We start from the raw sequence: 27,332 nt of genomic DNA, 5'->3' as shown, positions 1-27,332 counted from the left end.
TCAACAGATTGCACAGTGTGTTGTCTCTAGGTGAATGTTTGTGGCAGTTTACCATCAACAGATTGCACAGTGTGTTGTCTCTAGGTGAATGTTTGTGGTGGTTTATCTGTTGGACTGAAGTGTCCTCAACTCTCTTTTGGTCTTTCTGTTTTGCTGTGGCTGTCATCTCTCAGTACGCAGTGCACTGTAGAATATGTGTTTTGAAGGTTTAGGATCTGATGTGACCATGCAGGTAAGTCCATTCCCATTCCTTGTCAGGCAGGCCGGGGTTTTAGACCAACTTTCAAACTGCCAGTCAGTCTTTTCTCTTAACTCTTGACTGTATCGCATACTCGATGAACCGCATTGTGCTTGAAGAAGTGCAACTTGTTCCTTGTGGGTACTTCACTGACCTTCTACAAAATTCTGTAAATCTTGAAACTACACGAGCTACATGTACCTGGATTTTAAACAAATGCATTTTCTGACAGGGTGTCTGACTTTGACAAGGTGGTGATATGCATCTAGGAACACAATGGGAACTAGCCACCTTGTTGACTAACTTGATATGGGTTTATGATACTGTAAATTAGAGAGAAGTATATAGTATTAGAACTCATTCTAATGCTAAAGATGCGCTAATGTGAGCAGAGATGAGCTAATGTCAGCAGAGATGCTGAAGATGAGCTAATGTCAGCAGAGATGCTGAAGATGAGCTAATGTCAGCAGAGATGCTGAAGATGAGCTAATGTAAGCAGAGATGCTGAAGATAAGCTAATGTGAGCAGAGATGCTGAAGATGAGCTAATGTCAGCAGAGATGCTGAAGATAAGCTAATGTCAGCAGAGATGCTGAAGATGAGCTAATGTGAGCAGAGATGCTGAAGATGAGCTAATGTCAGCAGAGATGCTGAAGATAAGCTAATGTGAGCAGAGATGCTGAAGATGAGCTAATGTGAGCAGATATGCTGAAGATGAGCTAATGCCAGCAGAGAAGTAGGCTTCTAGTTCTCGTAAAAGAGCAGAGTAGGAACTGAGTACCCCTTCACCAATGCCAAAATAGCACACACTGACTTTAACTGATGAGTCCTGTGGAAGCCATCTTGTGTTATGCTCCCACCATATGTGTCAGTGTCGCCGGGGAGTCTTCGGGTCTCAAAGACTTGGTCTTCGTCCCAAATGGCACCCTATTCCCTACATGGTGCACTACTTTAGACCAAGGCAGGATGGTGCACTATATAGGGAATAGGTTGCCGTTTGGGACGCAGACTGCCTGTCCATATTATTGATTTGTGCCAAACTCCCAAAGATATGAATTTGACAGTTTCATTTGTGCTCTGCTTATTGGAGTTTAATTGGGTTTTGTGGCTGCGCTCTGGGGGGGTTACGGTGGTGAAAGGAAGAGCGATGTGACTAAGTATGTTGAGGGCTTTTAATGCTACTAGTGGTCTGTCAGAGAGAACAAAATGGAGAAGGAAGACAACCTTTGGCAGAGAGAGAGACAGACCGTGAGAAGAGAGAAAGAAGATGACCTTTTGCTGAGAAAATATTTTTGTTTTTTGGGAATAGCTGGGATGATCTATGTGATTTTATTAAAAAATGCACATATCAGATGACTATGTGGAGTAGGGCCTCTCTTGTAACCACCTGATAACCTAATTCATTTATCATGGTTTGTCAAGACCTTTAATGAGCGCTAATCTCCTCTGAGATTGCCATGTATTTGAAGTATAATGTTTTCTAATCCAAATCCCGCCCAATGTAATGGAACCAAGGGGATAAGTAATTGCTCATCAAACTGGAGTCGGACGGTGTTCTATTTCTGAAGGCATCAGCAGAACTATAATTTCTCATTACCAAACTGTCACTCCGCCCACTCAAATGTTCCCTCGAACTTCAATTAATGATAGGTCCAGTTCCCCTTAGGACCCTGAAGGTCCCCATGGATTCTCAGTCTCAGACCCCCCCCCCCCCATTTTTAACTATGTGACCTGTTGACGGGGTTGTTAAGGGTTAGGACACATCAGTGTCAGCACTCATCAATAATACAGCGTTGAGCTCTTCCAGATGCATCGTGGTCCAGGACGAGGCCTTATTCATCCTCCTTGACCAATGACCATTGGCTGCTGTCAGCTCACATATAATATGCTGCGCCCCAAATGGCAACCTACATGGTGATCTACTCCTGGCCAGAACCCTATGGGACAAAGCTATTTAGTTGTAGCTCAGTTGGGTTATGGTGTTGGTACTCTATAAGCCATAAAGCTAGATGATGATTCTTCATTAAGTGGGTACTAGTGTAGGCCTAGGCCTCATCAGGGGCCCCATTACTGGATGAGATGAGAAACGCAGAGCTGTTGAAAGGCGAGCAGAGGGACTCCCAAACCACACACTGTTCCCTATGAGTGCACTACTTTTAACCAGAGCCCTATGGGACCTGGTCAAAAGGAGTGCGCTATATGTAGGGTGCCATTTAGGATGAAGCCGTTCTTTACTGGGGGAAATGCTTAGCTGGCATCACAGGAAGGGGAGGTATTGGACACCCGGGACTCCTCCAGACGCTGTCTGATGAAACACATTTCTGCTTCAGCCCTTTTTTCTTGCTGCTCACTTTTAATTGTGCAGTTTTATTGCGAAAAGCAAGGGAGCCCTTGTTTCCTTTGCTGCGCTCCACTAGCGTTGGGATCGTCACATTGTGAAACAATAGAATTGCTCAATGTTGATACAATTGAGCTCAGCCAGCTGTATCGTGAGGAACGATGCAACTTCCCTCTACTCGGCCCGGCCGGGCCAGGAAATAACAGTCTGAAGGCATCTTAACTCAATTTAAGATGTTATGACTTTCTCCAAGTGGCCAAGTGTGTTTTGTTCACTGGCCAGACAGATGCTATGGAGAAAGACTGGCATTGTTTAAACCATAATTTATTACCGTTGGTTTTGCAAAATTTCTCTTGAAATGAGGTTTTTGAGAGGAGGGAGCTCAGGATGTCTCAAGCTTGTTTCTGGAGGCTGTCGCTGGCTTTTTTAATTTTTATTTAAGGAGCTAGCTGAAAAGTGATTTAGCACACATGGCATTCAGATTTCCGCTGTCCGGTCAGAAAGGTTAGACAAACAAGTGTCTGTTTACATCACTCCCGGAATAACCCTTACCTACAGTCCAGGGTTGAGGTCGCATCCCCTACAAAGWACTGGCATATTATACTGGCACGTTCTCTGAAATGGCTGCAACTAAGGCYCAGTGTCTCCTTGTGCAGGAAATGAAGCTACATGGAAATAGAATGATTCGTGTTCTGTGTCTTTAAACACCTCAGCCCATGCATGCTGGGAGCATGAAGTAACAAACCGTCTCCATGTCCTTTTCCCTATGCAGTGCACTACGTTTGACCAGAGCCCGTAGTGCASTATATAGTGAAAATGGTTCCATTTGGGACTAGGACATGGAGAAACAATACATTTCGCCCCGCTGCGTTAGTCGCCATGTAAACCTTCTGTAACTGAAGGTATTTACTGCCATTTCCGTCTTCCTKTGTCTGCCAAGTGGACATTAGTATCAGCCAGGCTGAGTGGGTTTTACTGGCTCTATTTGATTTATGAGTGGGGAGGGAGACTGTTAAAAATACAAACTTATCTCTGTGGTGCAGCGTCAAGCGCGCCGGGACGCTATTCCGCCGTAGACGTCGTCACTGAGCTGTTCAAACACACTCACGTCTTTTAAGTTTTTCCTTCCTCCGCCGCGACACAAGTCGTTCACAGTTAATTGAACACCCACATTGTAAAATATGCCCATGATATCTGGTTAAGTGTTGATTGGCTTGAGAAGCCGTTGATCGAGGAAAAGAGAATAAATATAGCTTCCATGTGATTAAGGGTGATACTGTGTGATGAATGATTCTCATTAACTGTTCTCCCACCAGGCTTTGGAAGTTAGTTGGCGTCTTTCTAGTATAAGTGCTCATAACTCTTCAAACTATACCAAATGATCCTAATTCTTCAAACTATACCAAATGATCCTAATTCTTCAAACTATACCAAATGATCCTAACTCTTCAGACTATACCAACTGATCCTAATTCTTCAAACTATACCAAATGATCATAACTCTTCAAACTACCAAATGATCCTAATTCTTCAGACTACCAAATTATCCTAATTCTTCAGACTATACCGAGGTGCTTAATTGGATGGTAATCTATTGGATTAACCAGTAGGTCAACAGTAACACACATTGAATAGCTCTGTTGGAGGTAGGCCTATTGTTATTGGAGGTACAGGTAACTGCCAAAATAATGGAAACACTTAAGTAAACGAGGAATACAAAGTATATTGCAAGCAGGTGCTTCCACACAGGCGTAGTTCCTGAGTTAATTAAGCAATTAACATTCCCATGAATTAAAATGCTGGGTAGGCCAAATGACATGTGACAAATGAGCATGAAAACAATGTAAATCAAATGCCATGGACGTCTCAGTCACCAGATCTCAACCCAGTTGAACACTTATGGGAGATTCTGGGGCGTCGCCGGAACAGTGTTTTCCATCACCGTCAACAAAACACCAAATGATGGAATTTCTCGTTGAAGAATGGTGTCACATCCCTCCAATAGAGTTCCATAAACTAGTAGAATCTATGCCAAGGTGCATTGAAGCTGTTCTGGGTCGTGGTGGTCAACGCCCTATTAAGACACTTTATGTTAGTGTTTTCTTTATTTTGTCAGTTACATGAATGCAGAGCCTGTTCTTGTACCTTTTCTTCTCCACGCCTTCATCACCATGTGTTTACCGACTTTTATTGAGTGGGAATGTTGTCAGCAGCTCTTCGCCTGGGATATAAACAGGTCTCACAGATCTCTAGGGTTACCTATTCTAAGTGAGGAAGGTTAACACAACCATCAGACGTAGGCTAGTAGTTAATGTGAGAACAAACTGTTTCAGGTTTCATGTGTCTGATGAAAGATGTGGACTGTAGTTTTAGCTTCAGTTTCCTACAGCTTACGTGTCCTTTCCCTTTGACAAATGAAATATGTAATATACAGCCAGCCATGTCTAGCCTTTATTCCCGGAAATGATTAATGTCGTCTTTATACATTTAAATTACTATAGCTCCTCCGTCCCCAATTACTATTCCATTCTATTCCTATAATTCAATGTAGGTCTTATTCAGAGAAACCTTCCTTTCCCCACATCTGTCTATTGTTTCCATTAGGTGAAATGGATAGGGGTCAGTACGCTCAAACTGCTCCTTCTATTCTAGTCACAGTTGTTCTACATTTGAACATGATCCTACATTCCCGGGTCAGTCAGACTTTGTCTCTCTGTCGCTCTGAAATRTGCACTTTGTGTCTGCGTGCACGTGCGTGCATGGGTAGGTGATTGAGGGCCATCGGGTCAAGGACAACACTAAGGCACTGGCAGTGTTCTGGCTCGGCTCACTCTCGGTGGACTCGTGGTTACAGCAGTGGGAGTGTGGGGTTGCACCCCAGTCAGAAATTCCATCTCCCTGACACCCACCAGACTTCAAACCACGTTGACATCGGTCTTGAGAACTGATGAACACTTCCACAAGGGTTCTATGTGCGTCTACATCATTTACAAATCATCTGTCAAGTCAACATGATTTAATGGGTGGATTGGATCGGATTGATGTGGTTGAGTGTTTGGCTGTGTCTGTGTCTGTGTGTGTGTGTGTGTGTGTTGCTGACCATGTCTTATAGTAAAAGGCTACAGACAAGTCATCTCTCCCCTCTCGTGCCACAAATCAAGCAAAACTGATGAAATGGGCTCGACCCAATACGAACAGTACCTCGCAGTCTCTACTATCGACCCAATACGAACAGTACCTCGCAGTCTCTACTACTGACCCAATTACGAACAGTACCTCGCAGTCTCTACTACTGACCCAATACGAACAGTACCGTCGCAGTCTCTACTACTGACCCAATACGAACTGATACCTCGCCAGTCTCTACTACTGACCCAATACGAACAGTACCTCGCAGTCTCTACTATCGACCCAATACGAACAGTACCTCGCAGTCTCTACTATCGACCAATACGGAACAGTACCTCGCAGTCTCTACTACTGACCCAATACGAACAGTACCTCGCAGTCTCTTACTACTGACCCAATACGAACAGTACCTCGCAGTCTCTACTACTGACCCAATACGAACAGTACCCTGCAGCTCTCTACTACTGACCAATACGAACAGTACCTCGCAGTCTCTACACTGACCCAATTACGAACAGTACCTCGCAGTCTCTACTACTGACCCAATACGAACAGGTATGCCTCGGCCAAGTCTCTACTACTGACCCAATACGAACAGTACCTCGCAGTCTCTACTACTGACCCAATACGAACAGTACCTCGCAGTCTCTACTACTGACTGTTGTGGGTTGTTTTCACCACCTCAATATATCCGCTACATTTGTGGGCTGCAGACAGTTACTCAGCTAGTTATGATGATGTTATTGGCCTGGTTGGGTTCATACATATTGGATGCATCCCAATTGGCACCCTATCCCCTATATAGTGCATTACTTTTGACCACAGCCCCATTCAGGATATGGTGCCCTACTGTATGTAGGCGATATTTGGGACGCAAACACTGTGTTGTTGTTTGGATGTTTCTGCTGTACCTATGATATTGACTTGAGGCTTTAGGCCCTGTTTTGGGGTTTTGTGTTGTAGCTGTTGGCTATGAGAGGAACATGGAGTTAAGTACTGGGGGTTCACAGCTGTGTAGGCTGAGGTCCAGGGCCACTCTCCCCCTCACTGACAGCTCTGCTCTTTATTCTCTACCTGGCATAGACAGGCTCTAGACAGGCTCTAGACAGGCTCTAGACAGGCTCTAGACAGGCTCTAGACAGGCTCTAGACAGGCTCTACTGCTGCGGGCCAAGTGTGATGGCTGCCTGCTCCCAGTCAGCCAAAGAGCATTGCAGACTGCTCTAAGAGAAGTGGACATCTCCTGTTTTGGGTTGGTTACATTTGGCATGTCCACTGAGTCTGTGGTATAGGCAGAACGGCCCATAGGACAGGAGCACCTTTCTGTAGCATTCGGGCGAGACAATATATCGTCTTTTAAGGTACACCAGTATGGATCCACATACCGGTATGGATTATTACAATGGTGTCTAAAGGTATTTTCATACAGTATATATATTTTTTTAAATATTTTTAAATATTATATATATATATATATATGACATTGTGCGTTCTGATATTAATAAAATAAAAATGGATTATGTACGTATTGCTAGGTATTATTACTGCTCTGTTGGAGCTAGAAGCACCAGCATTTCGCCTGCACCTGCAATTCTGTGTACGCGACCAATGAACTTTGACATACCGATCCTGTCAAATACACAGAAAGACCGACACACTTATACGGTCTCTCAGGGCAATCAACACACATTAGCAGTTGCGTACCTAGTCATTCTCAGGGAAGACCACCCCCGTTGAGTGTGTGCCTGTGTGTGTGGACGAGTAATTATTTTGTGGCTGGGCCAAGTCTGTGCTTGCCAACACAGGTAGCAATTAGTACGGCGTGCGTAAGGGGAGCTTCACATTGCTTCACCACACACACACACACACCTGGTAGTGTGGCGGGGTCACTACCCACTAGGGATGGGGAACGTTAAGATTTTAACGTTATTATTACTCTTACCGATACTGCTTATCGATCCGGTACATTAACGGTGTTCTTATTGGTTATTTTTGTTTAAATTAACAACAGAATTAACATTGCTTTATTTTCTGWTATTTTAAAATAAATAAAATAAAGAATGATTTACGGCAAAAGAAACAGCAATGTTTTGAACAAATCACTATTATAGACTCTGTTATGATGATGGAAATGTAAAACAAATGAAATAAACAATATTTTCCTGCAGAAGAAAAGACAGTGGTATAGAGCAACACGGGTGGGGCCTGCAGGTAGGCTGCAGAAGGACTAACACTTCTTAGCAGTTATTCTGGAGACAGATCAACATATTTGCCTTTTCTGGCAGAAGTCGGGACCTCTCCTGGCTTATTGTGTTCCCTGCAGTCGAAAAGACCCTCTCACTAGRGGTGGAGGAGACTTKMGCACAGAGGTAGCTTGTTGCAATGTTTGTGAGGAGGGGCAGAGTAGCTCTCGTCTCCCACCACCACTACATCACAGGATCTTCAGCCATGGGGATGGAAGGCAGGCCTTTGTAGAGCTCGACCTCTAGGTCAACAAGCTCGCTGAGGGTGAGGGACGAGGTGTCCTGTTGGATCGTCAACCTCAACTCCCTGTCCTCTTCTGAGAACAGCTCCTCCAAGGCACACCTTGTTTTGTACAATGGAGGGACTGTCTCCTCCTCCTCCTCCTCCATTTCCTCTCCTTCTCCTTCAGACTCCTACTGTTGCTGGTGCTCTGTGTCTGTCTGCTCCTGCTCCTCTGACAGCCCTGGTGTTGCTCCTGTCACATTGTCCTCAACAGTTTCCTTCCTCAGCCTGTCCCAGGTGGCGTCACTCAACRGCCTCCCTTTAAATCTGGGGTCCATTGCTGTGGCCTCATGCAGGAAGGCCTCATCCTGATAGCGCCAGGAGAGGTTCTCCCACACCTTCTCTTTGATGGTTGCCGCAAACGTTGTATCTTCATGCTTCACAGTGAAGTTCTCTTCCAGTTTGTGGAGGATGGGTTTGATCTGTCCACAGGTGGCATTCTTTTCACATGACACACACAGTGTGGATGTATAGAGGATTCTCATGAGCTGGACAAAGTCCTCAGCCTTATGGAAGTCCTCGTCCTTCAGACGGACCAGGTTGTCCTTGGGCATTGCTTTTCGCAGTCGTGGGTCCAAGGCTGCTGCTTGGATGGCTGGATACGGCTCCATGAATCTCTCTCTCATTAGATAGTGTTCCATCTGGTCTTGATTAAGGATGAGTGGTATTGGAGGGAGGAGTGGGTTGGTTCATTGTAGCTGCAACTTTAACAAAAAAGTTGCAAAATCTTTAAATGGGTGATTGAATTTCTGAACGCACCCATAGCTAAACATTCAGCTGGCTAATGGTTCCTTTTGATCAGGAACCCATGTTCTCATAATCTAGTTAACTCCGTGTGTGGGTTCTAGGCTGCATACATACCTAACGTAGATCAGACAACGAAAGATGAACTATGAGCTAGCCAGTCAAACTGTGTGCATTTCTCTGCCTGTACATGATGCACTTTTCAAAGATGTTTGGACAGATTGCTCGTATTTCCGCCCTTACAAGCAAAAGTCTTGTTGCACTTGTGGCAACGAGCATTGTCAGCATCGACACACTTTTGAATGTTTAGCTCTCTCCGCCATCGTCACTAATTAAGAGCGTGTACTGTAGCGTGTGAGAGACACAGGCTCCGTGTGAGAGAGATCTCTGTCTTCTGGATTGGGAATAGCGAGAAAGCATCATAGACAAATGTCTTCATCTTATTGGAAATTAGAATCGGTTGGTGAGATAAAATGCGCAAGATAACCTTTTTATGTCGCAATAATAAATAGGAAATGTATTTTCTTCTCCAGTACCCGAAAGCAGAACTGATAACGTCTGAGTTTGTTGATACTACGGTCTTCCATCATTTAGACCCGGGGCCCGTTTAATACCGGGTTTCGGTACCGYGTCACTCCTCCCTAGTCACATGATGTCTGGGAAAGAAATGAAATGCAATTCTAACAGCCTGAGACAGTGTGGTGATTAGTATGTACGCTAAGTGTACCGTCAGTGGTTTTCATCCTTACCATGGGACCTAACTTACTCGTAGATATAACACTGATCCTCTGTCATAGTTTCAACTGGGATCGAATAGCCCTGGGAGGGTGACACATTCTGGACACAGGGGCCCTTGTCTAAACACACACACCATGTCCATGTGCCCTGCTTACCTCTGTATAATCACCATCAGATGGATCCCAGAGGGGAACAGTCTAGTTCTATTACGCAATATTATGGGACCTGACTGTGGGAATGAGTCTCACGGACTCTGTACTGGGCACAGTACTTAGGAATTACTATATATATATAGTACTTAGGAGTTATTAGAAGGACCATTCCATAAGTATGCACACACACACGTATACGCACGCACACACATCCCCGTCTGTCCTCTTACAGAGGGGTCTGTCAGTGGCGGTCTGCCGGCCTTCTCTAAACTGACTTTTGACCCCTGGCTGGTTTTACCAGTCATAAGAGTCTGTGCTGACCCCATGTCACAGAGACGTGTTATGAGGAATATCGCTTTACCTCTGCCTTTATTAGGGTACTGATGTGATGAGAGGGCGAGAGAGAGGAGGGAGAGTGGGGCAGGGTACAAATCGCCCTGGTCAAAAGGAGAACACTAATTAGGGGATAGGGTGCCATGGTGCCTGTGTTGGACCTCTCTATGCCCTCTAGAGATTGTTAGTCTCTCCAGGGTGTCTGCTCTCTGTGCTGCTCTACAAAACCACAGGCTCCCAGGATTTAGCTGCTTTAATACACCGGAACAGACCAGGGCTCGGAGCAGGGTGGGCTATATAGAGCAGAATCAGACGTTCATAATACAAGGCAAGGTAGTGGGCCTTCCCAAATGGTGCCCAATTCCCTATATAGTGCACTACTTTTCAGCAGGGAATGGGGTGCGATTTGCAACGCAGGCAGTATAGCCTACCTCCAGCGGACAGATGCCGCCATAGTAAGTCATTGTGACCTCAAACTCTGCCTGACMCCCCTCTTGTCTGTCTGTCGTGGCCAGTAGGGGATTGGCGTCCGAGACGGGCTGTGTTAGGGCTACGGTTGGTTGCTTTTTGGCCTCGACTGTACTCCACAGTACATAGTGAATAAAATATGTAGTGTGGCTGCCTGCGTGTGACTGTACTGTTAATATCCTTTTTGAAGGATTTGTATCCTTCCTCACAGCACCGAACCCGTAACGCAAACCAGCTGAACACATGTGGCCTCAGAGTGATGGCTTGAATATCCTATTCAAACACCTGGAGGCGTTCTCGTCCCTGGAATTAATAAGGCCTCCGTAGGATAGGAAGCTTTGAAGATTCAGAAAAAGATGGAGTCATTCTCAGGGTGAAGGGAAACGCATGTTTATGGATGTAATGACCTCTGGATATGAAAGCCTGAATCATACGGTCATTGGTGGCGGTCAACTGGAATCAGACGTCAACTTGAATTCTTAACAGTTCGAGTTCCTCTTTCACTCGAACACCTCACGCTCTCTCTCTCTCTCTCGCTGTCTCACTCTCCTCTCTTTCAATTTAAGGGATTTATTGGCATGAGAAACATTTTTACATTGCCAAAGCAAGTGAAATAGATAATAAACAATAGAAAATTACCWGGAAACATTACACTTACAAAAGTTCTGAAAGAATAAAGACATTTCAAATGTCAAATTATGTATATATACAGTGTTGTAATGATGTGCAAACAGTTAAAGTACAAAATGGAAAATAAGTCAACAAAAATATGGGTTGTATTTACAATTGTGTTTGTTCTTCACTGGTTGCCCTTTTGTTGTAGTAACAGGTCACAAATCTTGCTGCTGTGATTGCACACTGTGGTATTTCACCCAGTAGATATGGGAGTTTATCAAAATCGGGTTTGTTTTCTAATTCTTTGTGGATCTGTGTAATCTGAGAGAAATATGTCTCTAATATGGTCATACATTTGGCAGGAGGTTAGGAAGTGCATCTCAGTTTCCACCTCATTTTGTGGGCAGTGTGCACATAGCCTGTCTTCTCTTGAGAGCCAGGTCTGCCTTCGGCGGCCTTTCTCAATAGCAAGGCTATGCTCACTGTGTCTGTACATAGTCAAAGCTTTCCTTAATTTTGGGTCAGTCACAGTAGTCAGGTATTCTGCCACTGTGTACTCTCTGTTTAGGTCCAAATAGCATTCTAGTTTGCACTGTTTTCTTTGTAAATTCTTTCCAATGTGTCAAGTAATTATCTTTTTGTTTTTTCATGATCTGGTTGGGTCTAATTGTGTTGCTGTCCTGGGTCTCGGTGGGGTCTGTTTGTGTTTGTGAACAGAGCCCCAGGACCAGCTTGCTTAGGGGGCTCTTCTCCAGGTTCATTTATCTGTAGGTGATGGCTTTGTTATGGAAGGTTTGGGAATTGTTTCCTTTTATGTGGTTGTAGAATTTAACGGCTCTTTTCTTGATTTTGATCATTAGCGGGTATCTCTCTCTCCTCTCTTTTCTCTCCCTCTCAATTCAAGGGGCTTCATTGGCATGGGAAACATATGTTAACATTGCCAAAGCAAGTGAAATAGATAATAAACAAAAGAGAAATAAACAATAAACATTACAATCACAGAAGTTCCAAAAGAATAAAGACATTTCAAATGTCATATTATGTCTATATACAGTATTGTAACGATGTGCAAATGGTTAAAGTACAAAAGGGAAAATACATAAATAAGGGTTSTATTTACAATGGTGTTTGTTCTTCACTGGTTGCCCTTTTCTTGTGGCAACAGGTCACAAATATTGCTGCTGTGATGGTAGGCTGTGGTTATTGAAATCAGGTTTGTTTTCGAATTCTTTGTGAATCTATGTAATCTGAGGGAAATATGTCTCTCTAATATGGTCATACATTTGGCAGGAGGTTAGGAAGTGCAGCTCAGTTTCCACCTCATTTTGTGGGCAGTGTGCACATAGCCTGTCTTTTCTTGAGAGCCAGGTCTGCCTACGGCGGCCTTTCTCAATAGCAAGGCTTTGCTCACTGTACATAGTCAAAGCTTTCCTTCATTTTGGGTCAGTCACAGTRGTCAGGTATTCTGCCACTGTGTACTCTCTGTTTAGGGTCAAATAGCATTCTAGTTTGCTCTGTTTTTTGTTAATTCTTTCCAATGTGTCGAGAGACATTCTTTCCAATGTCTGTCTCTCTCTCTCTCTCTCTCTCTCTTTCATCTTCATATATATAAATAGGCTATATGCAGGGACATAGTATGCAAAAGACACATGTCCGTTGCTCATGTAATGGTCAATAAAGTAACATTCGTCCCTCTCTCCGTCAGCTGGTGGCGGTGTATGATGAACAGGACCCTCACCATGGAGGCGACGGCACCAGCTCCACGGGAACCCAGAGCCCTGACCTGTTCGCCACCGAGCTCAACTCCAGCAACATGTCCGCTTTCCAGCCCTACCAGGCCGCCAGCGAGATAGAAGTCACTCCGTCCGCCCTTCGATCCAGTAAGTTCACAAATCAAACACCTGGGGGCGCGTTCAGCAGGGGGGAAAAAACGTTTTGTAACGTTCAGATATGCAAATATGTTACGTAGAACAAACATGTAGACCAAGGAATCACGTCGGCACTCTTCATGGCATTTCTATCTGCAGCGTTTGGCATCAGAACGTGGCACAAAGTTGCACTGGGTTCAAGGAACATATGCCATTGATGGTAATTACGTAGCAGACCGATAGATCTAATGTGAATATTCAGATAGTTTCCAATGTGGGAAGACTCTAGTGCTGTCAATTCTTTAGTCACATAAAATGATCACATGAATTGTTTTCGCCCTTTGGTCCGAGTGGGTACAGAAACATCAGGAAGAGGCCATTAACAAACATCAGTGTAAGTGGCCTTTTGGGTTGAAACTGTTGCGTGGGAGGGCTGTAACACTGAGGTCAGAATAGCATTATGTCTTCAACAGCAAACAAAGTGGCACATTATTCAAATATTAGATGTGTGCAGCACAGACAGAAGAGCAACACAGTTAAGGGATACTGCTAGATTCTGGCAATTAACTTGTTTTCGCACAATGACTTGAAGTCTATCGGTACAGGAGCATACACTAGTTAGCGTGGGCTCTCGAAACGACCTCTTATCTTCCTTCATACTGCACGCAGAGACATACAAATGGTATCCAAGAGTTAATCTGACTCTGGTGAAGTAGATAAAAGAATCGTGTAGTATCCCGTTTAGCTCCTATATGCATGTTTAGTCTTCTCCAAAATCTCTCTGAATTGCTGCTTCACTGACACGAGTCCAATGAATGGACCACTCAAGAGAGACTGTAGCTAACACACCGTTTTTAAAGGTCTCTCCAAGGCTTCTGAAGACGCCAAGTGTCACATTCCCATATTCTGACTGGTGGGAACTGCAATGTAGCCGTTCCTAAGTGCTACTTCCACTGGCTCTTCTCCCTGCCTGTGCTCCGGAACATTCAGTGACACATCGCCATCAGAGTTCTGTTTATTACAAGCGCCTTCATCCAAACAGGAAACGTTAAGCAGGCGTCCCATGAGGTTCCACTGCTGCGTTGTGAGTGAGGCCACCAGGTTACCAGACGCGTGGGAAACATTTTCAGAGCTAGGAAGACTATGGGAGAATGTCAATTGCATTTCCCTGATTCCTCGCGTCCTCTGTCCTGAGAAGTTCAGAAGGGAGGGACCTCTGACCTTCTCATCCAATTGGTTTTGAGAAGAGGCGAGGATGTGAGGAATCAAGGAAATGCAATTGACATTCTCCCATAGTGTCTTACTCATGGGACAGGGCAGTACAGGGAGGGAGGATAGAACACTGTCCTAATCTCAGAGCTCTTGTTCCCAAAACCATCATTGCTAAAGTTGCACTTGAAAGCGCTTGTTGTTTACTGACTGGTAAAGGTCAATTCATGTTAGGTCAATTGAGTTCTATTTGTAGGCTAAACTGTCTTTAATTTTTGCCTCAACATACTTCTTGATGAGTAACAATGGCAGGTAGCCTAGCGTTTAGATAGGCGGTCCGGGTCCCGGAGGGAGGGTTGCCAGTTTGAATCCAGGGTCCGATGTGAAAAATCTGTCGGGAAGTGAGCTGGCAACTGGAGGGTTGCTGGTTATAAATCCTAGATGCCATTGCCTGCCGTTGTGCCCTTGAGCAAGGCAATTAAAACCCCACAACAACAGCTCCCAGAGCACCCAGTGTGGCAACCCCCCGCACTTCTCCAAAACCTGTATTTGTCTTTCGTAGAGGTTGGGTTAAAAGCTGAGGTAAAAGTTCAGTTGGCTCTTGTGTACAATTGACCAGTAAAGTGAACTTAATCTTAAATGTGTGGAATGATGTGCTAAATGAATCTGTGTTTCAGTACATTATTATAGGGTAAGCATTAGTATTAGCCACCTCTATATTTGGAGTCATAAGGTGATAATATCTCTCTAGGAGCTGATCCACTGTCAGTATTGTGGAATAATTGTCATGATGAGGTCAGATTTGAATGGAGAGAGCTGATCAGAGAGCAGCACAGTTATCAACACATGGTCTAACGACGGGTCCTAACCGCTGACTGACCAGCCTCCCAGACTCCAACTCCCAGAGGCTACGTAGAGGACCCTGTGCAGATGAATTCAATTTATAGTTTCGCAAGCTATTGAGATTTCACGTTGGGCCCTGTTAAAAAAAGATTCCAATTCAGACGCTGGCATTTCATTCAATGTTAATTATAGTTAGGAGAGATTCAAATGTATTTCTCTGACAGGGTATAAATTGGGGCCCTGGTTGGTATAATTATGCAGAACGTTAGTCATTATAGCATATGATCTATTTAAAAAAAAATCGAATTAGGAGTTGGATGACCTGCTCATTGCAATCTAATGTGAAACCGCTCCCAGGCTACTGGATCAATCACTTACCTCCTACAGATCATTACTGAGAATAGCCCTAATAATGGCCCTAATAATAGCCCTAATAATGGCCCTAATAATAGCCCTAATAATTTACAGCTGTAATAGTGGTGGACTCTAAATAATCATTCCTGTTATTTATTTTGCTGATGTGTGTTTTGATAACACTGGGTATCCGGGCTGCAAGAGCTATAAGCTCTAATCACACACACACCTCATTAAGAATAGGCAAATTATTACTCTGAGGGAATTGGCCAGAGAAACCAACCTAGATGTAATCATGTAGCCGAAAATGAAGACCATTTGAATATTGACCAATGCACAGAACTAATGAAGTGACATAGGAGGACACAAACAATTTGCTAATGTCATGTAGGAGCCTGGTAAGATCTGATAAACCCAGTCAAACTCAGGTGTTTGGTGGAGTGATGGGCGTAAGTAAGTACATACTTCCCCAGATGCACTCCTTTTGAGCCCGTCTCCCTCTTCTCCTCCATCTCTATTCATTTCTCTCTCTCCTCCAGGTATGCCCCTCCATGTGCGTCGCAGCAGTGACCCGGCCCTGGCGACGATCAACGGGCCTTTCAGCGACCCCCGCGTGACCCTGCCGCCGGAGAAACCGTCCAGGAAGAACCCCACCCGCTGGTCCACCACGGCTGGCTTCCTCAAACCACGGCGCTCTGTAGGAGGCACCGGCACTGGCACCAATAGCCTGGAGAGAAAGGTAGCCAATGATCAAACAACTCTTATCTCTGCAGTTGAACAGTTTCAAGTGATGGTCCCCTGTATCTTCAGTGTATGACATTAGCTACCTGTATCCTCTCTCAGGCTTTTCTATTTAGCTCAGTAAAATCATATAAATTGTTGCATGTTGCATTTATATTTTTGTTCAGTATGTATGTACAGTTGAAGTCGGAAGTTTACATACACTTAGGTTGGAGTCATTATAACTCGTTTTTCAACCACTCCACAAATGTCTTGTTAACAAACTATAGTTTTGGCAAGTTGGTTAGGACATCTACTTTGTGCATGACACAAGTCATTTTTCCAACAATTGTTTACAGACAGATAATTTCACTTATAATTCACTGTATCACATTTTCAGTGGGTCAGAAGTTTACATACACTAAGTTTACTGTGCCTTTAAACAGCTTGGAAAATTCCAGAAAATGATGTCATGGCTTCAGAAGCTTCTGTTAGGCTAATTGACATCATTTGAGTCAATTGGAGGTGTACCTGTGGATGTATTTCAAGGCCTACCTTCAAACTCAGTGCCTCTTTGCTTGACATCATGGGAAAATCAAAAGAAATCAGCCAAGACCTCAGAAAAAAATTGTAGACCTCCACAAGTCTGGTTCATCCTTGGGAGCAATTTCCAAACGCCTGAAGGTACCACGTTCATCTGTACAAACAATAGTACGCAAGTATAAACACCCATGGGACAACGCAGCCGTCATACCGCTCAGGAAGGAGACGCGTTCTGTCTCCTAGAGATGAACGTACTTTGGTGCGAAAAGTGCATGTCAATCCCAGAACAACAGCAAAGGACCTTGTGAAGATGATGGAGGAAACGGGTACAAAAGTATCTATATCCACAGTAAAACGAGTCCAATATCGACATAACCCGAAAGGCCGCTCAGCAAGGAAGAAGCCACTGCTCCAAAACCACCATAAAAAAGCCAGACTACGGTTTGCAACTGCACATGGGGACAAAGATCGTACTTTTTGGAGAAATGTCCTCTGGTCTGATGAAACAAAAATAGAACTGTTTGGCCATAATGACCATCGTTATGTTTGAAGGAAAAAGGGGGAGGCTTGCAAGCCGAAGAACACCATCCCAACCGTGAAGCACGTGGGTGGCAGCATCATGTTGTGGGGGTGCTTTGCTGCAGGAGGGACTGGTGCACTTCACAAAATAGCATCATAAAGGAGGAAAATTATGTGGATATATTGAAGCAACATCTCAAGACATCAGTCAATGATTTAAAAACACCAACTGGGACAAGTTCTTCCAGTTTAAATATCAAGGCACAAGGCGAGACCCAGATGCAGATGGTTGGAGTGAGTCTTGGAATGTTTATTAATCCAAAAAGAGGTAGGCAAGAGAATGGTCGTGTACAGGCAAAAGGTCAAAACCACTTCCGTCCAATAGGTACCGAAGGGCAGGCAGATTCAAGATCTGGGCAGGCAGGATGATCAGGCAGTTGGGAAGGTAGTCCAGAGTCAGGCAGAGGTCAAAAACCGGGAAGACTAGCAAAAGAGAATAGAAAAGGAGTACGGGGGAAAAACGCTGGTTGACTTGACTAACATACAAGACGAACTGGCACAGAGAGACAGGAAACACAGGGATAAATACACTGGGGGAAATAAGTGACACCTGGAGGGGGTGGAGACAATCACAGGGACAGGTGAAACAGATCAGGGCGTGACATTAAATGTAGGGGGTGCGTACTGGCGGCAAAGAAGTCAGGYGCACGAGAGCAAAAACTGATCAGTCAGGAAGTTAAAGCTTGGTCGCAAATGGGTCTTCCAAATGGACAATGACCCCAAACATACTTCCAAAGTTGTGGCAAAATGGCTTCAGGACAACAAAGTCAAGGTATTGGAGTGGCCATCACAAAGCCCTGACCTCAATCCCATAGAAAATTTGTGGGCAGAACTGAAAAAGTGTGTGCGAGCAAGAAGACCTACAAACCTGACTCACTTGTGCTGGCTCTGTCAGGAGGAATGGGCCAAAATCCACCCAACTTATTGTTGGAAGCTTGTGGAAGGCTACCCGAAACGTTTGACCCAAGTCCCCATTAGCTGCCAAAGCAGCAGCTACTCTTCCTGGTGTCCAGCAAAATTATGGCAGTTTATACAATTTTAAAACATTACAATACATTCACAGATTTCACAACATACTGTGTGCCCTCAGGCCCCTACTCCACCACTACCACATCTCTACAGTACTAAATCCGTGTATGTATAATGTGTATGTTATCGTGTGTGATTGCGCGTGCGCATGTGTCTGTGCCAATGTTTGTGTTGCTTCACAGTCCCCGCTGTTCCATAAGGTGTTTTTTAATCTGCTTTTTAAAACTAATTTTAATGCTTGCGTCAGTTTCTTGATGTGGAATAGAGTTCCTTGTAGTCATGGTTCTATGTAGTACTGTGTGCCTCCCATAGTCTATTCTGGACTCGGGGACTGTGAAGAGACCTCTTGTGGCATGTCTTGTGGGGGTATGCATGGGTGTCTGAGCTGTKTGCCAGTAGTTTAGACAGACAGCTCGGTGCATTCAACATGTCAATACCTCTCACAAATAAAAGTAGTGATGAAGTCAATCTCTCCTCCACTTTCAGCCAGGAGAGATTGACATGCATATTATTAATATTAGCTCTCTGTGTACATCCAAGGGCCAGCCATGCTGCCCTGTTCTGAGCCAATTGCAATTTTCCTAAGTCCTTTTTTGTGGCACCTGACCACACTACTGAACAGTAGTCGAGGTGTGACAAAACTAGGGCCTGTAGGACCTTCCTTGTTGATAGTGTTGTTAACCTGTTATGGCTGCGTATTGGCGTATTGGAAAAACTGGAAAATATGTGCCAATTTTCAAACGGCCTCTTAATCAATTTTTGCTCTTACAATATGMATATTAATATTGGATAGAAAACAATCTCTAGTTTCTAAAACCGTTCTAATTTTTTCTCTGAGTGGTACAGAAGTCATTTGGCAGCACTTTCCCTGACCAAGAAGTAGAATGTCAGAAATCTATGCTCGCTTCAACGTTATGCCTATACATGGTCATTATACGTAAGACCCTACGTACACTCCGTACGCCTTGCTCTGGGTGTCAAGAGGGTATGAGAGAAGAAATTTAGTGAATATCTTGTTCAGAGGTTGAATAAGAGCTATTTCTTTGACGTGACCGACCACTTCCGGAAGTCTGAAGCGCGCGGACTTGGAGTGATATTGCGTTCTGTTTTGCTGCTGTTTTGGACGGGAACAATCTCCGGCTGGGTTTTTATTTGATAAATGAGACCATATCATCGTAATGTATGTTTTTTTCAATATAGTTTAATCAGATTATTTGAATTTTTTTCGGGAGTTTTGCCGTGTTCCGTTCTCTGACTTTTTTTACGTTGGACAAATCCGTGCCAGTCGACCAGTGCCAATGCTAAGTGAGAAGGGAAAGTTGCCATCCTGACTCCAAACAACGACTCATCTGGACAAAGGACACCCTGATCAACATTCTGATGAAAGATCAGCCAAAGTAAGACCCAATTTATAATGTTATTTCATATATCTGTCGTGCATGTCAACTGGTCGCGGGCGCCCAAGTGTGTCTGGCTATTGTGGCTATGCTAACATAGCGCTACATTTTGTTTTCGCTGTAAAACATTTAATAAATCGGAAATATTGTCTGGAATCACAAGAATCCTGTCTTTCAATTGCTGCACAGTATTATTTCTCATATGTTTTATGATGAGTAATTAGTTATTTGACGTTGGTGTCTGTTAAATGTTATGGCTGCTTTCGGTGCAATTTCTGATTGTAGCTGAAATGTAATTTATGATTTATACCATAAATATGCACATTTTTCAAAAAAACATATGCTATACAATAAATATGTTATCAGACTGTCATCTTATGAAGTTGTTTCTTTGGTTAGTGGCTATATACAGTGGGGAGAACAAGTATTTGATACACTGCCCGATTTTGCAGGTTTTTCCTACTTACAAAGCATGTAGAGGTCTGTAATTTTTATCATAGGTACACTTCAACTGTGAGAGACGGAATCTAAAACAAAAATCCAGAAAATCACATTGTATGATTTTTAAGTAATTAATTTGCATTTTATTGCATGACATAAGTATTTGATACATCAGAAAAAGCAGAACTTAATATTTGGTACAGAAACCTTTGTTTGCAATTACAGAGATCATACGTTTCCTGTAAGTTCTTGACCAGGTTGCACACACTGCAGCAGGGATTTTGGCCACTCCTCCATACAGACCTTCTCCAGATCCTTCAGGTTTTGGGCTGTCGCTGGACAATACGGACTTTCAGCTCCTCCAAAGATTTTCTTTTGGGTTCAGGTCTGGAGACTGGCTAGGCCACTCCAGGACCTTGAGATGCTTCTTACGGAGCCACTCCTTAGTTGCCCTGGCTGTGTGTTTCGGGTCGTTGTCATGCTGGAAGACCAGCCACGACCCATCTTCAATGCTCTTACTGGGGAAGGAGGTTGTTGGCCAAGATCTCGCGATACATGGCCCCATCCATCCTCCCCTCAATACGGTGCAGTCGTCCTGTCCCCTTTGCAGAAAAGCATCCCAAAGAATGATGTTTCCACCTCCATGCTTCACGGTTGGATGGTGTTCTTGGGGTTGTACTCATCCTTCTTCTTCCTCCAAACACGGCGAGTGGAGTTTAGACCAAAAGCTCTATTTTTGTCTCATCAGACCACATGACCTTCTCCCATTCCTCCTCTGGATCATCCAGATGGTCATTGGCAAATTTCAGACGGGCCTGGACATGCGCTGGCTTGAGCAGGGGGACCTTGCGTGCGCTGCAGGATTTTAATCCATGACGGCGTAGTGTGTTACTAATGGTTTTTCTTTGAAAACGGTGGTCCCAGCTCTCTTCAGGTCATTGACCAGGTCCTGCCGTGTAGTTCTGGGCTGATCCCTCAACTTCCTCATGATCATTGATGCCCCACGAGGTGAGATCTTGCATGGAGCCCCAGACCGAGGGTGATTGACCGTCATCCTGAACTTCTTCCATTTTCTAATAATTGCGCCAACAGTTGCTGCCTTCTCACCAAGCTGCTTGCCTATTGTCCTGTAGCCCATCCCAGCCTTGTGCAGGTCTACAATTTTATCCCTGATGTCCTTACACAGCTCTCTTGTCTTGGCCATTGTGGAGAGGTTGGAGTCTGTTTGATTGAGTGTGTGGACAGGTGTCTTTTATACAGGAACGAGTTCAAACAGGTGCAGTTAATACAGGTAATGAGTGGAGAACAGGAGGGCTTCTTAAAGAAAAACGAACAGGTCTGTGAGAGCCGGAATTCTTACTGGTTGGTAGGTGATCAAATACTTATGTCATGCAATAAAATGCTAATTAATTACTTAAAAATCATACAATGTGATTTTCTGGATTTTTGTTTTAGATTCCGTCTCTCACAGTTGAAGTATACCTATGATAAAAATTACAGACCTCTACATGCTTTGTAAGTAGGAAAACCTGCAAAATTGGCAGTGTATCAAATACTTGTTCTCCCACTGTATATCTTTATTTGGTCGAATTAGTGATAGCTAGTGACGGAGTAAAAAACTGATGGAGTTAGAAAAGTGCTCTCTTTTGCTGACGTGGTTAGCTAATAGATTTACATATTTTGTCTTCCCTGTAAAAACCATTTTTAAAAATCGGACATGTTGGCTTGATTCACAAGATGTCTACCTTTCATATGCTGTATTGGACTTGTTAATGTGTGAAAGTTAAATATTTTAACAAACTAGATTTTGAATTTCGCGCCCTGCACTTCGAGCTGGATGTTGTCATAAGTGTACCTGTGTCGGGATTGCAGCCCAAAGAAGTTTTAAGAAGACAGAGCATCGCTTTATTATAGACAGACTTCTCCCCATATTAGCTACTACTGCATCAATATGTTTTCACCATGACAGTTTACAATCTAGCGTTACTCCAAGCAGTTTAGTCATCTCAACTTGCTCAATTTTCCACATTATTTATTATACGATTTAGTTGAGGTTTAGGGTTTAGTGAGTGTTTTGTTCCAAATAAAATTATTTAAGTTTTAGAAATATTTAGGGCTAACTTATTCCTTGCCACCTACTCTAAAACTAACTGCAGCTCTTTGTTGCGTGTTGCAGTCATTTCAGTCGCTGTAGTAGCTGACGTGTATAGTGTTGAGTTATCCGCATACATAGACACTCTGGCTTTACTCAAATTCAGTGGCATGTCGTTAGTAAAAATTGAAAAAAGCAAGGGGCCTAAACAGCTTCCCTGGGGAATTCCTGTTCTAACTGGATTTTATTTGAGAGGCTTTCATTAAAGAACACCCTCTGTGTTCTGTTAGACAAYTAACTCTTTATCCACATTATAGCAGGGGGTGTAAAGCCATAACACATGTTTTTCCAGCAGCAGACTATGATCGATAATGTCAAAAGCTGCACTGAAGTCTAACAAGACAGCCCCCACAATCATTTTATCATCAATTTCTCTCAGCCAATCATCAGTCATTTGTGTAAGTGCTGTTCTTGTTGAGTGTCCTTCCCTATAAACAAATTCTGTTGTCAATTTGTTTACTGTGATATAGCATTGTATCTGGTCAAACACAATTTTCCMCAGAAGTTGTCTGAGGGTTGGTAACAGGCTGATTGGTCGGCTATTTGAGCCAGTGAATGGGGCTTTACTATTCTTGGGTAGCGGAATAACGTTAGCTTCCCTCCAGGCCTGAGGGCACACGCTCTCTAGTAGGCTTAAATTGAAGATTTGGCAAATAGGAGTGGCTTGGAGTTTGAGCTATAGACTCTCAGACCATGAGAAAAAAGATTATCTTGTCTGATGAAACCAAGATTGAACTYTGGTCTGAATTGCAAGCGTTACGTCTGGAGTAAACCTGGCACCATCCCTATGGTGAAGCATGGTGGGGGCATCATCATACTGTGGGGATGTTTTTCAGCGGCTGGGACTGGGAGACTAGTCAGGATCAAGGGAAAGATGAACGGAGAAAAGTACAGAGATCACTGATGAAAATCTGCTCCAATGCGCTCAGGACCTCTGACTGGGACAAAGGTTCACCTTCCAACAGGACAACGACCCTAAGCACACAGCCAAGACAACGCATGAGTGGCTTCGGGACAAGTCTCTGAATGTCCATGTGTGGCCCAGCCAGAGTCCAGACTTGATCCCGATCTAACATCTCTGGAGAGACCTGAAAATAGCCTTGCAGCGACTCTCCCCATCCAACCTGACAGAGCTTGAGAATAATGAGAGAAACTCCTCAAATACAAGTGTGCCAATCTTGTAGCGTCATATCCAAGAAGACTTGATGCTGTAATCGCAGCAAAAGGTCATTCAACAAAGTACTGATTACAGGGTCTGAATACTTGCAAATGTGATATACTTATTATTTGCAAAAAAATACAAAAGAACTGTTTTTGCTTTGCCATTATGCGGTATTGTGTGTAGCTTGATGAGGAGGAAAAAACGATTTAATCCATTTTAGAATAAGACTATAACGGAGCAAAATGCAGAAAAGGTCAAGGGGTATAAACACTTTCCAAATGCACTGAAAAGGGTATAGGGTGACATTTGGGACGCAGACTATGCCATTGATGTACCCACTTTAACATATTCCTTCTGGTGTGTGTGCGTCATATTTGTCATGGAGCTGAGAGATACTTCCAGGAAGTTGTAGTACACTCCCCTGGTCATGACAAATGAGACAGTAAAATTCCACAACAATACAACCTGCTATGTTTAATTTAAACGTGTGCAGTCGTTAGGTAGCCTGGTCCCAGGATGTTATCCTGAAGGTTTACAGCATTGAGATCCATAGTTGAGGTCATTATACTTAGACTGAAAGGTGGATATTAAGCACTTGCAATGTGCCATCTATACTGTATCTAAAGCCTGTGTCTTTAAGGAATGGTTTCCCAGACACGGATTAAGCCTAGGATAATCTCCATTGAAAATGTTTTTTTTAGTCCAGCACTAGGAATAATCTGGGAAACCTTCCCCTTAGAGTCTTCCTTGTTCCTGTGTCTGTCCAGGGTAATGGTCCGGACACGTACCGTAGTCTCCCCCGGGATGCAGGCACCTGTGCCAACCAGAGAGAGTTCCAGAGAGAGACGGCCCGCTCCTCCTTGAGCGCCAACCACCCCATGGTAGACCGCTGGCTGGAGAGACGGGAGCAGGTAGAACCACACTCTCACACACACACACACGCGCGCATGCAACACACACACACACGCGCGCATGCAACACACACACACACACACACACACACCCATACACGCACAAGACACACACGTGGACACACACACTGCACATGTCACGCAAACCTGGTATTACCAGCCACATTTTACATTACAGACATGTGAGTAATCATCTCTAAACATCTGAGTGTGTTAGACTCAGAGAAGAACCAGACCTGTTGTATTTTCACCAGACATCCAGACTTAAGACATGCGTCTCAAATGGCACCCTATTTCCTGCAATACTTTTGACCAGAGGCCTAGATGAGCACTGGTCAAAAGTAGTGCACTTTAAAGGTAATAGGGTGTGACTTTGGGCAGATACTTGGTAGAGCAGGTTGAAAGGGAGAAGGAAGGAGTCAAAGGTCTTCCACATGTCAGCCTGTAAAGATTAAAGGCACAGCTAAAGACTTCTCCCTCTCCACTGCTTCTCCGCTGCCTCTCCGCTTCTTCTCTCTCCCGCTGCTATCCTCTCGCTTCTCTCGCTGCTTCCCTCTCCGCTGCCTCTCCCTCTCCGCTTCCTCTCCGCTGCCTCTCTCTCTCCGCTGCCTCAGTCTCTCCATGTGAACCATTGCATTAGCTGACAGAATGAGTTCAGCAGTTCATCTGTCCGTGGGCAGCTGGGCCGACTGGGCTGCTCTGGAGTAGCTACACTGACGATGACGGGTGGGGGTGCGTCCCAAATAGCACCATATTCCCTACATAGTGCACTATTGACCAGCTCTTCTTAAAATAAGTGCACTATGTAGGGAATAGGGTGCCATTTGCGACGTGGCCTGGGATGTTTCTCATATAATGGTGGTGATCATCATGTAACTCTTTCTCTCGACCAATCACTCCTTTTATGCTCGGWGACATGAGTGGGATATGAGCTGATATTAAAAGGACATTTGGAGCGATGAAGGATTTAGTCACTCAATTACCCTGACCGAGGAAGTTATATCCTACAGCAACAGATGTTTGGAGGTCTGTATTGCATAGAGCTGTAGTAGACATCACTGTAATGGGCCACATAGACTGTGTCCCCAAATGGCTCCCTTTTCCCTATATTGTGCACTACTTTTGACCAGGGTCCTTTGGTCAAAATGAGTGTACTGCATAGGGAAAAGGCTTCCATTTGGGAAGCATCCATTGTCTCTGCTTTGTCTCAGTGTTGTAAGTGCTTGTTCAGATTCTTCTGAAGGGGAGGGAGGAATGGAGGGATGTCGCAACTCTATTATAAGATGAGAAATATCTTGTTTGTCCAGTGATGGAACGCCCTGAAAGTCATGACACCATCGGGGTTCACCGAAAATATATTCTGCCGATATATCTGAGGTCATTGAAGTTGTGAGAGTGCTCGGAGAACTCAACCTGATTGCTTGTGAAGTGAATCCTAAGACTTGAACCTTTATCACCCACCCTGGCAACAGGTGCTGTAGCTATGGCAACAAGAGAGCGCAGAGGTGTGTGCTCAGAGTTCTGTCATGTGTTTTAATGAGCCACAGCTGGCAGCACGGGAGCATGGGAGGGTAATGACCACCTCTCTCTCACACGGAGGGAGGGAGGGGAATCTGATTGGGGACTGCATGGAGAAAACACTATATTTGTGTGTATTCCTGCGATCTTTTATGTCAGCTCATGAAACATGGGATCAACACCACATGTTGCCTATATATTTTTGTTTAGTCTATTTTCACCCATCAGACTATGCTCAGTTTAATCTGGTCTTTACTAATATGTAAAATTACCGTCGATTTTAGAATGGACCATTTATCAACTGGGCAGGGGGAAAATACATGTCATCTGTACGTAATCCAATAGCGAATGGAGGCCGCACGCTTTCCCGCCGGTCCGTTTTTCAATGATGCTACTTGGGTTTTATAGCGGAGCATGTGCTTAATATGAGCTGCTGAGAAATAAATAACACTTACTTCACTCCTCACATCAACCACTGTTTGAAGAGCATGCTCTCACTGCCCCGACAGGTGATATTCCTGTTTGAAGAGCATGCTCTCAGGTCCTAATGGCCCTGGTTTTCTCAGGGTTATTTGTTCCCCCCCCCCCCCCACTCTTCCTTCCACTGGCTTCACAGGGAACACTTCAGGACGGGGGTTGTTTGGTGTGTTGCGTGTGGTGGGTGGGTGTCGTGGTTGCCATCGTAGTGTGCGCCTGAATTGCTGCTTGGTTGTATCTGTGTGGGTGCGTGTGCTTGTATGTTGGTGGTGTGTGCTCCGTGCGCATTGTCGATGGGTTTGCCTAAGTTGGGCCGTTGGTGTGTTGTGCTTCAGGGCGTTCTATTGATATACGCAGTAGCAATAGGCAGGGTCGTAGACAAATTGGCAGCTAGGAGTGGGTAGCCAGCAGGAGCTCGGTGTGCTATGTGCGCGCACGTACCCAACAGGTTCCTAATTAGGCGTGGAGGGTAACCAAGGGCTCTGGATGGTGGTGTAGACACCTACCACGAGGGTACAGGAGTCCTGAAGTGGGCGCGTGGAGTAGCTACACGAAGGCTCTAATGGTAGTATGGGCCTCACTAGGAGCACCAGCGAGTGGACAGGTATCGAAAAGTAGAGACAAGAGATAAGAAGTCAAAATCACATCAAAGACTTATCATCAAAACAGAATGGTGCTTTTAAAACACATCTCACTGTGATTGATTTGAAGAAAGAAGTCCACAACAGGTGAAACAGTGGAAAACATGGTTATGTTGTTTCAAAGCCTAACACAACTAAATGGACAGCGCTTTCTAAGGTTGATGATTCATTCAAGAAGCAGCCATTAGGGCAATGGTTAAAGAGCGACT

At 44.3% G+C, this 27,332-nt stretch overlaps 1 protein-coding gene across 1 annotated transcript in view; it reads left to right on the top strand.

The window, feature by feature from the left end:
* Positions 1 to 27,332, top strand: part of LOC111956389 (partitioning defective 3 homolog) — a 253,578-nt gene that overhangs the window by 90,431 nt on the left and 135,815 nt on the right. Inside the window, 3 exon segments of the mRNA XM_023976856.2 lie at positions 12,985 to 13,159; positions 16,093 to 16,292; positions 24,344 to 24,487. Of these exon segments, the coding sequence (XP_023832624.2) occupies positions 12,985 to 13,159; positions 16,093 to 16,292; positions 24,344 to 24,487 (519 nt within the window).

The sequence above is a fragment of the Salvelinus sp. IW2-2015 genome, linkage group LG32 (assembly GCF_002910315.2).
Source record: "Salvelinus sp. IW2-2015 linkage group LG32, ASM291031v2, whole genome shotgun sequence".
Classification (NCBI taxonomy): Eukaryota; Metazoa; Chordata; class Actinopteri; order Salmoniformes; family Salmonidae; genus Salvelinus; species Salvelinus sp. IW2-2015.
This window is presented reverse-complemented; position numbering and strand designations above follow the sequence as displayed.